The sequence below is a fragment of the Cricetulus griseus genome, chromosome 6, assembly GCF_003668045.3.
Source record: "Cricetulus griseus strain 17A/GY chromosome 6, alternate assembly CriGri-PICRH-1.0, whole genome shotgun sequence".
Taxonomy (NCBI): domain Eukaryota; kingdom Metazoa; phylum Chordata; class Mammalia; order Rodentia; family Cricetidae; genus Cricetulus; species Cricetulus griseus.
The window spans coordinates 58,134,686-58,151,318 of NC_048599.1; the positions used below are offsets into that span (position 1 = coordinate 58,134,686).

General features: G+C 41.9%; 2 protein-coding genes across 10 annotated transcripts in view; both read left to right on the forward strand.

The window, feature by feature from the left end:
- The window catches only part of Tmem87a (transmembrane protein 87A), a 46,325-nt gene extending 42,034 nt beyond the window's left edge, over positions 1–4,291 (forward strand). For 2 of the 4 annotated variants that reach the window (XM_027422120.2, XM_027422121.2), the window contains exons 18-20: positions 2,042–2,097; positions 2,601–2,631; positions 3,072–4,291. In XM_027422120.2, the coding sequence (XP_027277921.1) occupies positions 2,042–2,097; positions 2,601–2,631; positions 3,072–3,113 (129 nt within the window). In that variant the 3' untranslated portion in view covers positions 3,114–4,291. The remainder of the gene's footprint in view (positions 1–2,041; positions 2,098–2,600; positions 2,632–3,071) is intronic. The other 2 variants (XM_035446071.1, XM_035446072.1) reach the window with 1 other exon arrangement.
- Positions 4,292–8,826: 4,535 nt separating this feature from the next.
- The window catches only part of Vps39 (VPS39 subunit of HOPS complex), a 39,162-nt gene continuing 31,355 nt past the window's right edge, over positions 8,827–16,633 (forward strand). For 3 of the 6 annotated variants that reach the window (XM_027422123.2, XM_027422125.2, XM_035446237.1), the window contains exons 1-2: positions 8,827–9,118; positions 13,361–13,426. In XM_027422123.2, coding sequence (XP_027277924.1) covers positions 8,971–9,118; positions 13,361–13,426 — 214 coding nt within the window. In that variant the 5' untranslated portion in view covers positions 8,827–8,970. Of the gene's footprint in view, positions 9,119–13,359; positions 13,427–16,633 lie in introns of those variants that run through there. The other 3 variants (XM_027422126.2, XM_027422127.2, XM_035446238.1) reach the window with 3 other exon arrangements.

Here is a 16,633-nt window from a genome sequence, read left to right on the forward strand (position 1 = left end):
TGTATGTGCTCTGCTGACATGGGTTAGTGTAAAGAGTCCCTGAAAATCAAAGTACAACTACTTACTCCATGGCGTCATAACCCTGCTGTTGGACTTACCGTCATGAGAAGTCAGTGTGCTGAAAGGGTGCCTGCCTTCTCATGCTCACTGTGGCAGCCTCAATAGCAAAGATACTTCAGTTTCACTCATTGACACGGGCATGCTTGTGCATACCTTTAATCCCAACATATGGGAGTAGTAGTTAGGCAGGCAAGTCTGTGAGTTCAAGGCCAGCCTCATCTACAAAGTGAATTTCCAGGACAGCAAGGGCTACACAGAGAAACCCTGTTTTGAAAGCAAAGTTTCACTCAATGGATGACATTGAAGTGAATATACAGTCATATAGCATTTATTCTTTTTAAAAATTTATTCATTTATTTTTTACATTCCAATCCCAGTTCCCTCTCCCTCCTCTTTCTAGTTTCTTCTACTTACCCCCATCCACCACACCTCCCATCTGCTCCTAGGAGAGGGTAAGGCCTCCTCTAGAAAGTCTACTAAGTCTGTCTCATCATCTCATTGAGGCAGGACCTAGGCACCTCTCCACCCCCCACCCCGCTGCGTCTAGGCTGGGCAAGGTATCTCTCCATATAGAATGGGCTCCATTAAGTCAGTTTGTGCATTAGAGTTAGATCTTGGACCCACTGCCAGTGGCCTCATATATTGCCCCAGCCACACCATTGTCACCTATATTAAGGGAGTCTAGTTGGGTCTTATGCAGATTCCCCATTTGTCAGACTTGAGTCAGTGGTCTCTCACTAGCTCGGGTCAGCTGATTCTGTGGGTTTCCCCATCATGGTCTTGACTCCTTTGTTCATATTATCACTCCTTCCTCACCTCAGTTGTACTCCAGGAGCTCGCCCAGTGGTTACTTGTGGATTTCTGCATCTGCTTCCATCTGTTTCTGGAGGAGGGTTCTAGCTTCTCCGAGGTTGTGGATTGTAGGCTGGGTATATTTTGCTTTATGTCTGCTATGCACTTATGAGTGGGTACATACTATATTTGCATTTCTGGATCTGGATTACCTCACTCAGGATGTTTTTTTTTCTAGTTCTGTCCATTTGCCTGTAGATTTTGGGATGTCATGTTTCTTACAGCTGAGTAGTACTTCACAGTGTAAATGTACCACATTTTCTTCATTCATTCTTCGGTTGAGGGACATCTAGGTGGTTTCCAAGTTTGCGCTATTATGAATAATATTGCTATGAACATAGCTGAGTAAATGTCCCTATGGTGTGAATGTGCCTCCTTTGGGTATATGCCCAATATCCTTTGGGTATTGCAGGATCTTGAGGTAGGTTGATTCCTAATTTTCTGAGAAGTCACCATACTGTACAAGTTTGCACTCCCACCAGCAATGGCGATGTCCATCCTCTCCAGCATAAGCTGTCATCAGTGTTTTTGATCTTAGCCATTCTGATCAGTGTAAGATGGTATCTCAGAGTTGATTGGATTTGCATTTCCCTGATGACTAAGGATGTTGAGCATTTCCTTAAGTGTCAAGTTTATTCTTAAAATAGAAGGAAATCCTGAGATTTTCAGTGACACTGGTGAACTATTGTCAGGCACAGAAAAACAAGTGCTACGTGATCTCATATTTGTGAAATCTAATAATGTAGAACTCACAGTGAAAGAAGGTTAGATAATAGTTAGGGGTTGGAATACCAGGGACAGGTTAGTCAAAGGTACTTAAGAAAATGTTAATATAATTCTTTGTCAGCTTCATTTGTTATGTGCATGTACTGTGTATAACAAAAGGCTGATAGCTGGGTGGTGATGGTTCATGCCTTTTAATCCCAGCACTCAGGAGGCAGAGGCAGGTGTATCTCTGTGAGTTTGAGGCCAGCCTGGTTTACAGAGTGAGTTCCAGGACAGCCAGGACTGTTTCACAGAGAACCCTGTCTTGAAAAACCAGAAGAAAAGAATTAAGGTCTTATGAAGTGGGATTTATTCTTGAGGCATACTGGCATATTTCATTAACACTTGGTATTTATGTTCCCAGCAGGAAGACGATTTGAAGTGGGTAGAAGAGAATGTTCCTTCTTCCGTGACTGATGTGTAAGTGTTTGGATTATTGCTAGAGGAGGAACCTCTAGCAATTGCTAGCATTGCTTCAGTGCTAGGATTACTTCATTATTATTTTCAGTGGACAAACTGAAGAGAAATCTAATGAGAATATGTATCAAGGAATGCTTAAAAGATTAGGAGTAACATAAAAACAAAAATAACTAGAATTACTCATTCAAATGACAACTCTGTTGGGTCTAAAATCCATAGGGTATTCCTTTAAAGTCTGAATGCCTTCCCAGAGATGTGATGTTAATGGGGCATTGACCCTGCCACACTGTAGAATATGTTTTATTCTTTCTATAGAACTTGAGTGACTGATTCTTTTTGTATTTGCTTTTTTTTTTTTTTTTTTTGTCATCTTGAAGGGCTAATAATAAGATAAAAATCTTAGCTAAGTTGTAAAAAAAAAAAAAACTGTAAATTGCATTCATTATTCTGTTGTCCTTCATGAACTAGTTTGAGGCCTTATTAAATGTCATGTTTCTCTGCAGAGCACTTCCGGCCTTGCTGGATTCAGATGAGGTTAGTAATCAAATCATGGACATTATTTCTGTGGGTCTGGTAACTAAATAGCCATTCATGAATATTCTATTGAGGAAGAGTCTTTTTCTTTCTGTATGTCTGTACACATATATAGTCCCTTTTCTAGAGTTATGTGCATGGTCAGACTTACGAATGTTTTCATTTAAAATGTGAGTAACAAGCTGCGGGGGGGGGGGGGGGTGCACATCTTTCATCCCAGCACTACAAGGGTGCTGAATTTCCTTCTGAGTTGTAGTTGAGTTATTTAACCTTGGATGGGACCTGTAATGTTTCAGTATAGTCATAGCTACACTGCTGTAAATAATTAACATAAAAAAGAATTTGTGGGAAAAAGTGTGTTTGAGCCATTTTTACAGAAATTATTTGGAATTTAGACCATTTTAAATTATGTACTTAGAATAAATCTCTTTCTTCCTTAGGAACGAATGATCACACACTTTGAAAGGTCAAAGATGGAGTGAGCAATGGGAAACTGCTGTTGGAGATGGCTAGTATCAGGGAAGAGACCAGCTTGTGTGTCAGTCTTCTGCACTGCTCCATGGGATTAAAGGAGGCAATGACATCTTGCTCTATTCCTTGATCATTGTGCATGGGAGCTGGGGAGAGGTGTCAACCAAGAAGAACAGCTTACTGAGAACACATTCATAGGATTCGAAAAATCTACAAGCTTCTTTACATCATTGATATCCTTCCCTCCCAAACCCCATCATGACTGTTTTTGCAACCTACGTGTTGTCCCTGAACTTCCTGTTCAGTTGTATAATCTGTCAGACTAGGAAGTTTAATGTTTCTGAAAGGACTATGTCATCTGCACCATAATTTGTCATCTCTAGGAGCAGCTGCCTGTGATTTCATTTATTTAGGAAGTTGTATCAGTGATGGGAGAAATTGTCGTTTATCTTTCAGTTTCCCAAGAAGTCAAGGTTACATCTTGCAGAAGAAGTTTGAGTGAAATGGGCCCTTCTTAGTTAAGGAACCATAGATCCATCAGTGACCAAAAGGGAGAGGGAAAAGAGAGAGTTACATATGTTTCAAAATCAAGTGCAATTTTGTTTACAAATGGTGTATATTAAAGATTTTTCTATTTCAGATGTGCTTTAAAAAGAAATATTAGCTTAACTCTTCTGACATCTGCTATTACGACACATCCCATTGCTGGCAATGTGGTGCACACTCCAAAAATTTTAACTACCGTTTTGTCAGCCTCCAAGGGCAGCATTGCAGAGTCACAGGCAATACTTGGTTATCTTCAGCCATTCTTTGGGATTGCACTAGATGTCAAGAGACATTTGGTTTAAGTGCTATGATTCTTCACCCTGCAAGTGGGACTGTCATGCTTCAGAAGGGGAGCTTGTAGAAAGGGAGTAGGTCCCGTTGCTTTTCAAGTAGTTGTCCTTGCATGAGTGGTGTGGAGGCCCTGATTGCTGCTCTTTTTTTTTTTTTTTTTTTTTTTTTAATGATCAACTGTATCTGGTGTTGGTTTAGAGACTGCTTATAAGGAGCATCACCAGGTGACGGGATTCACTCCAAGTGCTGTATTTCTGTTTTAATGGTTTTGTCCAGTTTCGCCTTCCCCAGATTTTTGTTTTACATGAAAAGTTCATGCCACTTTTTAATATAAAAATTTTAACAAAATTAATGTCTTTCTCATTTATTTCAAATTTTCTTCGTACAGCCTTCTTTCAGACACGAGTGGAGACTGTGTGGCTTTCATTACAGATTATCTTATTTTCTGTTGTAACCAATGACCACAGTTTCAAGTAACTCAGACTATATGTTCTGGTTTGCTGTCATTGCTGTGATAAACACCATGAACAAAAGCACCTTGGGGAGGAAAGGGTTTATTTCAGGTCCTATCAGAATCCATCATTGAGAAAAGCCAAAGCAGGAACTGAAGCAGAGGCCATGGAGAAACTGCTTACACCATGCCTTGTCAGCGTTCTTTTATATACAACCTGCCCTGGGGTGCAAGGGGTGGTACCTCCCATAGTAGGCAGGGCTTTTCCATTAATCAATCATTAATCAAGAAAATGCCCCACAGACTTGCCGGTGGGCTAATCTGATGGAAGCATTTCTTTTCACTGACATTCCCTCTTCCCAGATAACCCTAGCTTGTGTCAGGTTGACAAAAAACTACCTGGCACACCATAGTAATATGTTAACAGCATTTAGGGAAGGAACATTTCTCTACAGCTTTTTCTATATTGGCTTTTTTGAAACCTACCTTAGATGGTACCTTTAAAGAACAAATAATGTGATGAGATGAGTATATTTTGAAGCTAACTCATTATCAAAGGCCATTGGTATCATGTGTTGCTGTTGCAGGTAAAACTTAGCTGATGTAATAATCATTACAACGTAGCAGTAGTTGGTCACATTTTTTAGATTGTGTGGGTGCCAACTTGAGACTTAGGGAAAATTCTGCTATGCTGAGAAGAAACATAATACACAGTTTAAAATATAAAATATAGCCTTGGACCTGACATTGTGTTATTGGGGTTGGATATATAGTGTGACTTTTTTGGTTTTGTTTTTTTGAGACAGGGTTTCTCTGTGTAGCTTTGTAGACCAGGCTGGCCTCGAACTCACAGAGATCTGCCTGCCTCTGCCTCCCGAGTGCTGGGATTAAAGGCATGTGCCACCAATGCCCAGCTTATAGTGTGACTTTTGTTGTTGTTGTTGTTGTTGTTGTTGTTATTTAAAATGAGTTTAAAATTTTAATATAGTTTTGATTTTATTCTTATTTTTCAGATTTTTTTATTTGAATTAGAAACAAGATTGTTTTACATGACAATCCCAGTTCCTTCTCCCTCCCCTCCTCCCCTCCCACCTCCCCCAACTAAAACCCTACCTATCACATATCCTTTCTGCTCCCCCTCAATGGTGAGGCCTTCCATAGGGTGTCATCAGAGTCTATCGTATCCTTTGGGATAGGACCTAGGCCCACCCCTATGTGTCTTGGCTCAGGGAGTATTCCTCCAAATGGAATGGGCTCCCAGAGCCCACACCTATGCTAGGGATAAGTACTGAACTACTACAGGAGATTTCCGAGGTTTCCTCACTGAAACCCATGTTCTTGGAGTCTGGATCAGTCCCATGCTGATATACCAGCTATCAGTCTGGGGACCAAGAGCTCCCTGATGCTCAGGTCAGCTGTTTCTGTGGGTTTCACCAGTCTGGTCTGGACCCCTTTGCTCTTCATTCGTCCTTCTCTGCAACTGGGTTCCAGTTCAGTTCAGTGATTAGTTGTGGGTGTCTGCTTCTACCAGCTGCTGGATGAGGGCTATGGGTAGCATATAAGTCAGTCATCAAATCTCATTATCAGAGGAGGGCATTTAAGGTAGCCTCTCCTCTGTTGCTCAGATTATTAGCTGGTGTCATCTTTATAGATCTCCAGACATTTCCCTAGTGCCTGATTTCTCTGTAAACCTAAAATGTCTCCCTCTATTATGGTATCTCCATTCTTGTTATCTTCTATACTTCCCCCAGCTCAACCTTTCTGCTCCCTCATGTCCTCCTCACTCCTCCTCTTCTCACCTTCTCATTTTCATAGTCCCTCCCCCCCTTCCCATACTCCCAATTTGCTCAGGAGATCTTGACCCTTTCCCCTTCTCCAGGGGACCATGTATGTCTCTCTTAGGGTCCTCCTTGTTTATTAGCTTTTTGGCAGTGTGGATTGTAGGCTGGTAATCCTTTATGTCTAAAATCCACATATGAGTGAGTACATATCATGTTTGTCTTTTTTTTTAAGTTTTTTTTTTAATTTTATTTATTATGTATACAACATTCTGCTTCCATGGATATCTGCACACCAGAAGAGGGCACCAGATCTCATAACGGATGGTTGTGAGCCACCACATGGTTGCTGGGAATTGAACTCAGGACCTCCGGAAGAGCAGTCAGTGCTCTTAACCTCTGAGCCGTCTCTCCAGCCCTCATGTTTGTTGTTTTGTGATGGGTTACCTCGCTCAGAATGGTTTCTTCTAGTTACATCCATTTTCCTGCAAATTACACTTCAGACATGTAACACAATATAGTGTGACTTTTAAGGAGATAACAGGGAGGTAATTTGTTTGGGTGGAGTTGGTCTATTCCTTTTTCTTAGAGCTTAATATTGATTGGTCGTGGTCCTTGTATCTGGAACTAAGAATGTTAGACTGTTTCCTAGCATAGTAATTGCATTCTAAAATTTCAAGAAAGGGCTTAGAAATTTTGTGTTTCTAACCGCTTGACAGTATACTTTCATTTGATGATCTGAATGGTATTTATGATAAAGATAGACAAGCACCCCTTACATATGAAGGAATTGATACTGTATCTAAAAAGTAAAGCCTCCAGGTCCCGTTGTTTGGATATCGTATCATACCCACCCTTTTAGAGTTTTGCGTTAATCCAACCATTCATACGGCTTAAAATGAGTTGGTTTTTAATTTTCCAAGTAGAATAAAGTTACCCTCAAACATGAAGGACCCACAAGAGTAAAGAGTCATGTTACCTGCTTTCCTAAAATGAGTATTACAATGTAAGACACATCCTAATAATTGGGAGAATCAAGTAGCTAGGAGCATGATTGCCAGTTTCTAAGCTCCTCCAAAAGCTAATGATGAACTCTCAGGCATGTAAAACCTGTGGCTAGAGGCATGCAGACAAGGATAACTGAATGCAGTTCAACACAAAATTGTAAATGTACTTAAAACAAGATTTATTTATCTTTGTAACTCAACTTTGTATTTCTCAAGTATAAACTCTGTAGATGACATCATTGTGTCCAAAATGTCAAAAGGCTGAGCATGTATGAGCCCTTGCTGTTTGAAATGTGGTCTTGGGGATCAGTAGCATCAGCCATACCTGGAAGTATGTTCAGGGTTCTCAGTTGAGGATCCCATTCTGGTCCTATTGAATCAAGCCTACATTTTACTAATGTCTCCAGGTGATTTGTTAAGTAAGAAGCAATGGCCCAGGGGGCTAGGATGCCTAGTAACTATGAGATAAAGCTGGTGCCCTTGAACTAGTGCTGAAGACAGGTGGCTCCCTGGAGCTAACTGGCCTGCTGGCCTGGTTAACTGTAACATGGGTGGGTGTGTCGATACATGTATTTAATCCTAACCCTCAGAAGGCAGAGGCAGTCAGATCTCTCGAGAGTTCAAGGCCATCGTGGATTGCAGTGAGACCCTGTCTCAAAAATAACAATAAACAGCATAGGCCCTTTCTCATAAATTATATAAAGTGGAAAGCAAGGGAGGAAGACATCTGACCTCTGGTCTAAAACTGGTCAAGCACAGTGGCTCACCGGAAGTGTTTACCATAGAAAACATTTTTGTTCATGTATCTCATCTTTGGGTAAGCTGATCTAGAATCTTATCAGGCAGGTAGATTTTGGGGATGTTTCCAAACATCCTACAGTGCATAATACAGTCCCTCATGCAGCCCCTAAATTTGCTGGAGCTGAGAAACACAAGCCTGTAATGGTCTTTATGTTCAACTCATCTCGAGTTCATACTGTTTCCCTCCAAAGTTTAAGTAAAGTTGGAGTGAGGCACAAGTTAGCATTTTTTTTTTTAAAGTTGCTGGTGTGGGGACTAGGAGAGAACCACTGATCTACAGCTTTAACAATGTAAACATAAGGTAGTTGAATGAGTTGAACTGTAATGATTGTGAGGCAATCTATTGACCAGTTACAGTATGCCAGACTTGATAGATGCTCACAATTGTAGTAAACCTTATGCTGAAACAGTTCTTGCAGAGTAGGAAAGTAAGGCCTTCAACGGTCTGTTTCCGGAGGGGGGGTGTGTGTGCTACGAATTTCCTAAGTGGCATATCTCCAACCCAAGTCTAACACCACGGCAGAAGTTCCTTTTTCTTTTTCTTCCCGGGGTGGGAGAGCTGGGTTTTGTTTGAGACAGGGCCTCACATAACCTAGTCTGGCTTCAAATTCGCTATGCAAATCAAAGTATCTCTGAACTTCTGATCCTCCTGAGTGCTGGGATTTCTGGAGTGTGCCATGTCCCGTGGCACTCGAGCCACTGAGTCACTTTCCCAGACAGCACGAGGTCTTTACTACCTTCACTGCCTAGGAGGACACTAAGAGCAGTTTCGGTCCTTCCACAGCAGCTGTCAGGATGGGACCTCAGAGACGGGCGGAGCTTGTCGCGGCGGAAGGGGCGGGCTTAAGCCAGCAGGAAGTCCGGTGGGGAGGATGGCTGTGTTACCGAAGGTCCCGTAGCGGGGTCCCAGGTGGGATCCAGGTCTTCCCTGTCTACCGGCCGCAAGCTCCCTCCAGCAGCCGGGGCCGTACGGCGGCGGCGACGCTCCGCAGCCATGCACGACGCTTTCGAGCCGGTGCCGATCCTGGAAAAGCTCCCCCTGCAAATCGACTGCCTGGCTGCCTGGGGTGAGCCGCGGGCCTCGGGCCAGGGAGGTGGCGGCCCCTCGCGCCTGGCCGGAGGCGAGGCGTCTGACCGTGTAGGTGGGCTGAGTTCTCAGGCTGTCAGAGAGGGCAGAGATGACAGGACTGTGCACCAGGGCGGCTTGCGCGATCTCTAAGGACAGTACATTTGTGGACGTTCCTCTCTTGTGCACTGTGCATTTGGAGGTTGAGCTCGCTGTATTAATTGTGCTCGATTGGGGCCCATTTTTTTGTTGCCAAGAAGTCCGGAGTGGGAAGGGCAAAGCTTTGGGAAGTTAGTCTGCCAGGGGCTTGAACTCGTTCAAATAAATGATTGTGGTGTTTTCTAGGTGAAAGACACAGATGGCTCACTGGGCACTGAACACATGAGCACCGTGTGCTTCAGAACCCTTAGCGTTCACTCACAGTGTACTTTCCTTTACAGTAGATAGCTCACATGCTCACTTAATCTAAGTGGTTGATTGCCTTATGTGGTGAAGTGCCGAGTTACCTGAATTGGAGAGCATCATAACAGACTGCCGTGAAACCTAACCCCTACGACCTTGTATACCTTTTTCTTGGGATTGGCTAATGCAGAAAGCAAGGTCAGCGTCTCTTGTGTGTTCAAGAATGTAAATCTTGGCTCTCAGCTACATTGAGTGCTTTTCCATGAATAGTTATTACGCGTCACACCCCCAAAGGCTAAGTAGAAATAATTTCGGTCTTTTCTATTAATGTCCACGTCCTAGAAATCAAGGGCCTATACGTTTAGAAACCTTACTTAGATCTTACACTGAATAAGGTACCATGATGGACCATGTGAAAATCTTGATTGTGACCTGTGCATCTATTAATAGTGCTACCCAGCCATCTTTGCAAGTTCTTTGTGGACTACTCAGAGGGACTAAGTTTTTTCTGTTACTCTGTGCCCTTCCTCTGTAAAATAGTACCCCCAGGGTAAACTGGCCTCATCCTTCAGATTAGGAATAGAATGTTGTTTCCTCCAAACATCTCAAGAAAACCTCATTTCCTGGAGGAAAGTGCTCTCAGTCTAAAATAATAGACAGAGGGATTCATTTCTCTATTGTTTCATTAAACATGTATTAGATACCTACCTGGACTATTCTCTCCACCAGGGACAGGAGTGCAAAGGATGAATGAGAAATAGTGCCTGTGTACCTAGAACACAGTGAGAAACAAAAGCATGAGCACAGATTATGATACCAGGTAAACAATACCAGAAGTATATTCTCAACCTATCCTAACATGCGGGGCAGGTACTCAATTCAGCCTAAGACATATGCATCCAAGGACACGCAGCTGCTTGCTACACGCTTAACTTAGCTTGTCAGGACCATTGACCCTGTCCCTCTAAGAGAGACTCATTAACTCCACATTGTCGGAGTAAAGATTCCACTTAGCTGAAGTTCCCAAAAACAGTTTTGAGATGATAAGTAGCTTTTGTCCTGCTTTGACCCCTCGCCAAATAGAAGAAATGCCTTCCCTGTTTCCTAAGTATCTAACTGAGGTCAGTGTCCGAGTATGGGAAAGTTGTCTACTTCTTGTATCAAATGATTTCATTTTCAGGCTTTAGATAAAAATTGTTGCTACTTTAGCACTAATGAACATTGCTCCTTCTAGCCATTGTCCCTTTTGTCTACATTGTTCTTTTACCTGGGAAGTTCATCCAGTAATCAGATCATGCAGAACCAGACAAAATTTAAGCTGGAAGACTGGCACAATTCATCTTTCTTCTGGGCAATAGAAATGAGGACATTGATGGTCTCTCCCTGAATTCCAGTTATATAATCCAACTTTTTTTTTTAACATTGGGATGTCCGATAGCATGACCCTAACCCTTCTAGATCTTTTAAAGTGGTTTATAGATGTATTTATTTTATCTGTATGAGTGTTTTGCCTGCAAGTTTGTATTGCATCCTGTGTGTGCCTGAGGAAGCCAAAAGGTGCCAGATCCCCTGGAACTTAGGATCTGAAGCCACATATGATTTGTAAGCCATCATGTGGGTTCTAGAACCAAACTCTGGTCTTCTTGAAGAGCAATAAATGCTTTTAACCTCTAAGTTATTGATCCGGCTCCTGTTCTAGATTCTAATGCCCCCAAGTACCACCATCATTTATCCCATGTTGTAAAAAATGGGATTTCTTTTTCTCTTTAGTTGAGGCTAAAGGTCTTGGAATCACGGTTGACTTCTCACATTCTCAGTGTAACAAAGAATCTTGATTGTCCAGAATAAATCTCCAGTCTAGTCATTTCTCCCATATCTGTTAATGCTCTTGATGAAGAATCTATCTTTTATCTGAATTACTATGGTAATTCAGATAAAAGATAGATTTATGCTTCTAGTAAGTCTACTTTTTTCTGATGCCGGTAACCAGAAGTAAGAGCCCCTGTTCTGTGCCAGTGAGCTCATTTCTGTGTATTCTGTCATGGCTAGCACTGGGCCAGTACTGAAACTGCATTATACTACTGGACAGTTTCATCAAGGTGATATGAGCAAGAGGTTCCAGCCTTCCCCATTTCCTGGGGAGATCAAGTCTAACCTCTAGCCTCAGGACTAGGTCTTACTTCCCCTCCTTATGTCCAGGACTCAATATGGAGCCTGGGCTGACCTTGAATTCATGATCCTCCTACCATTCAAGTACTGGGATTATGGGTGTGGACCACCACACCCACTCATTGGTGGTTTTCTGGGACTGACACTAGTTTGTTTACATGTGTATTACCTGTTTGGGTAATATGTTCTATTTTCTGATATGCCATATTGATTCTCAGGTAAATGTCCATTTTATGCTGTTCCTGATTTGTCAGGCTTTTTGTTTTCTCTGTGTTGTTCTCCAACAGCTATATTTTGTGAGTTTGTGAGTTCAATGGCCATGTAATATCTAGACAGTATAGTATAGCATTTTTACATTCTTTTTACCTCCTCTTCAAAATGTTTCCCCTCCAGGGTGGGGGTGGGGGTGTTGCTACCGATGTCTGTTTAGGGTTGAGCACTCAACAGTCACTTTTTTTCCAGCTCTTTAATCTGTCATGAGACTCTTCATTAACTATTGTCAACTGCAGAAGAAGCCTCACTGGCCAAGTCTTAAGAGCAGCATATAATTCCGAGCATAACCATTTAGAAGGCAGTTTGATACCCTGTCCATTGAAAAACAGTAGCAAATAATGGTAGCAATTACTCCCTAGGGCTTATGACCTCCAAAGCCATGTGTGCTTTTTTTATTAGGTTTATTCTTCTTGTGGAGCAGGCCTCAAATCTAATCAGCAACTTGTTGGTTACCCCTATAACCTTCATGTCACTATTGCACCAATGAGCACATTTTGCCTGGTAGGTTAGTATTACAACATTCAGGGTTCACAGCTGTGTAATACCATTGATGACTTTCCTAGTAACCCGCATAGCTCCTAGGTCAGTTCCAGCTTGACTTCTCTATGCCCTGCAACCAAAGTGTTGTGTCTTTAGCAGTAATGTCTTGCACTCTAGTTATGGTGGGAAACCAAGAGTAATGGCAGTAGACTGTATTATTTGGGGAGCCTCTGTGGCCTTCCTGGCCAGTAACATGAGGTATCCCACAGCCGGTACTTAGATTTTCATTTAGTAACCAACTTCCTCCTGGAAAAGCATTGTCTACCCATACAGGATACCTGTGTTCAATTCTTTCTCTAAGATAATATATATGTATACATATATATTATTTGTTTATTAGTTTACTGAGACAAGGTCTCACTAGGTAGTGTTTACTGGTCTAGAATTCACTATGTGGACCAGGTTGGCCTCTGACTTGGAGAATAAATTATATTTTCAATTTGCTTGAAATTGAATGGAGTTTTCATTCATATTTAGTCTTGGTTAGCCCATCCCCACCCCTTTCCCCCAAAACTTAATTTTAAACAATGAAGCCAAGAACTTTTTTTTTTTTAATCTGCTAGTGTTTCTAGCCTAAAAATGACCTTGGTAACCCAGGTTAGCTTTAAGCTCACTGAATTCCTCCTGCCTAAGTGGTCCAAGTGCTGAGAGTATAGGTGTGAACTACATGTCTGACAAGATAAATATTTTTTTGATTGTTTTATTTTCCAACGACCCCCTTTCTCTTCCTCCTCCTTTTTGGCCCCTTCTACTCTGTCTTCTCTCAGCCCTGGCTTATACACACATACACACTGAGAATTGAATACAGGGTTTATATGTCTCCCACTAGGCAGGTACTCTATTACCAGGCCACAGCTCCAGCCTCCTCAGAATCCAAGTTAAAGAAACAGGAATTTCACAAAAGCTAATTAACTTTCTCTGGGCTCTTTTCTAGAGGAATGGCTTCTTGTTGGAACCAAACAAGGACATCTCCTTCTCTACAGAATTCGGAAGGATGTTGGTAAGTGTCTCAAACCAAGAAACAGCTGGCTTGTGGTGATGCAAAAGAAAGCTTTACTAGTTAGCTAGTGTACAGCTATGAAAACAGAGATTCCCAGACCAGTAAGGGGGTGACTAGGAAGGAATACTGTGGGGAAATAGGGAGAACATGAGAATCTCCTGGGATCTGTTTTCTTTAACAAAGTGTTTCCTACCTTCTTTTGGTGGGTAGAGCTGAATAGCACCCACCTTCTTATCTAGGAGATTCTCTACCTAATAAGAAGTGTTTCTGATGGGAATAAGAATCCTGTGTAAATGCTGCATAGTGGTAGGCAGAAAGAAAGAAAAAAACGTGAAGAACATTGACATGGATAACACTAACTTACAAGGATAGACTAAAGGAGGGCAATCTCGGTTTTACTTCTAGGCCACAACAGGGTGAGTCCTTTCCGATACCAGCATTCTCTTTTGTAAACTCTGACAGAGTTGTTGGGAGCAGGTAAAGCAATAACAGGCTTGACAGGACTTTAAACACTAAAGCTCTAATTAATTGTGACTTTGTCAGTAATGATGTAGAATAATAACTAAAGTGTTAAGTGTGTTCTGTTAAAAACTATCCCCTTTTTTTATGGTATTACATCGTAGTTTTATTTATAGAAAAGGGATGTTTGGGAGGCTGGAGAGAAAGCCCGACTGGTAGAATTTGTGCTTTGTCAGCACGAGGATCTGAGTCTGATCCCCCAAATTGTCATAAAACAGCCAGACTTACCATGTGTGTTTGGAATCCCAGGTCTGAAGAAATAGAGACTGGCAGACTTAACAGAATTAGCAAGGTCCAGGTCCCAGTGATAGACCCTGTCCCCCAAACCAAGGTGAAACATCATCTGATGTTGCCCTCTGGCCTCCACATACATGTGCACACACACAAACAGGAAAAAAATAAAACTGTTGTTTGCATATTATGCCCCGAAACCACAGTATATAGAAACTTGCTCTTCATGCAAGAAGAGGTTAAACCAAGTTGTCATTATTCAACCATAATGGACCTGAAAATCCAATGATTTAATTTTTTTCATTTCTCTCTCTCTCTCTCTCTCTCTCTCTCTCTCTCTCTCTCTCTCTCTCTCTCTCTCTCTCTCTGTGTGTGTGTGTGTGTGTGTGTGTGTTGTGTGTGTGTCTATATATACATATATAACTAGGGGGAATAGAAGGAGGCATCAGATCCCCTAGGCTGGAGTTATAGGTGGTCAGCTGGCAGATATGGATGCTAAGAACCAAACTCAAGTCCTCTGCAGGAAGTGCTCTTAACAATAAGCCATCTCTGCAGCCCCAGCAATTACAGTTTTCAATCTGATATATATCTCCTTAGTAACTTAGGGTAAGAGTAGAAATAGGAGCCTCTTTTTGGAATCTGAAAAGGGGTCTCATAATGTTGGGGAAAAGAACATCTTTCTAGCCAGGCGGTAGTGGCTCATGCCTTTAATCCCAGCACTTGGGAGGCAGAGGCAGGTGGATCTCTGTGAGTTCAAGACCAGCCTGGTCTGCAAGAGCTAGTTCCAGGACAGCCTCCAAAGCCACAGAGAAACGCTGTCTCGAAAAACAAACAAACAAACAAACAAAAAAAGAACATCTTTCTGAGGCAAGAGAGAAAGAGGAAGGGCCACTGGGCATAGTGTCTTACCCATAATGTTCGGGCGACTGAGGCAGAAGGATGACAAGTTTAAGGTCAGCCTGAGCTGTATAACAAGACCCTGTCTCATAATAAAAAAAATTAAAACGGCATCACTCCTGGTGGCTCAGACCTGTAATTGCAGCACTCGGAAGGCTGAGCTGGGAGGATCATCCATGAGCTCATGGCTAGCTTTGCTTAACTACATAGTGAGTTGATCTCAAAAAATAAAATAGAAAGAAAGATTAGGTTCTGTGAAAGGTAAGAGGAGAAAACAGAGACCAAAATAGTTTATTTCTAAGTTACTCAACTTTCTTTTAAGTCAGGGATCATCAAACTTCTCCAAAAAGTTCAAATAAGACAGGAAATTCGGAATAGCAGTTAAGAACACTTGCTCCCCAGAAGACCTGAGTTTGGTTCCCAACACACTTCACTTCTTTAACTCTAGTTCCAGAGTATCTGGTGCCTTTTTCTGGCCTCTACAGATACCTTCATATACCATACACAGAAACAAATATGTACACATAAATAAAAAATAAATTTTTAAAAAAACAACAACAGCAGCAAAAAGTGCATTTAGTTGTCTGGAGAAATGGCCCAGTGGTTCAGAGTGCACATTGCTCTTATAGAGGATCCTTGTTTAGTTCCCAGCACCCACATTGGTTCCTCTCACAGCCACCTGTAACTCCAGCTCCAGGGAATCTAACACTGCCTTCTGGCCTATGTGGGTGTGTGTGCGCTCTCTCGTTCTCTCTCTCTCTCTCTCTCTCTCTCACACACACACACACACACACACAAACAATTAAAAAACTTTTTAAAATTAAACCTTCAAGCCAGGTGATGGTGGCACACACCTTTAATCCCAGCACTTAGGAGGCAGAGACAGGTGGATCTCTGAGTTTGAGGCCAGCCTGGTCTACAGAGTGAGTTCTAGGACAGCCAGGACTACACAGAGAAGCCCTGTCTCAAACAAACAAACAAACAAACAAACAAACAAACATAAACCTTCAAGTAGAAAAGAAGTCCAGGTTAGCCTTTATGGATCATAAAGTCTATGTCATGAGTTTTATTCTGCCATTGTAGGCTGAAAGCAGCCATAGATAATGTATAAATGAGTGGGTAGGACCATGTTCTATTCTAAAACTATTACACACATAGGACCTGTGGGTAGTACTTTGTTCATCCTTGCTTTAAAGTTGAAGTTCTCAAAGCCAGAATATTTTATTCTATAATATATGTAGTCACTGATTTAAATATTAAGCTTACATTGAACTATTGAGAACATTTAATAGTTGTTTTTTGGCCATATGCCCAGGGGTTCAGATTTAAGTGCAGAGACAGAAAACTAAATAATAATTGCCTCTCAGCCTTTTGATTAAGGTCAAATGCAGAAAACTACAATAAAACCAAACAAAAAGCCTGGCAGTGGTGGCACACGCCTTTAATCCTAGCCCTCTGGAGGCAGAGGCAGGAGGATCTCTGTGAGTTGGAGGCCATCCTGGTCTACAGAGCTAGCTACACAGAGAAACCCTATCTCAAAAAACCAAAAGCAAACAAACA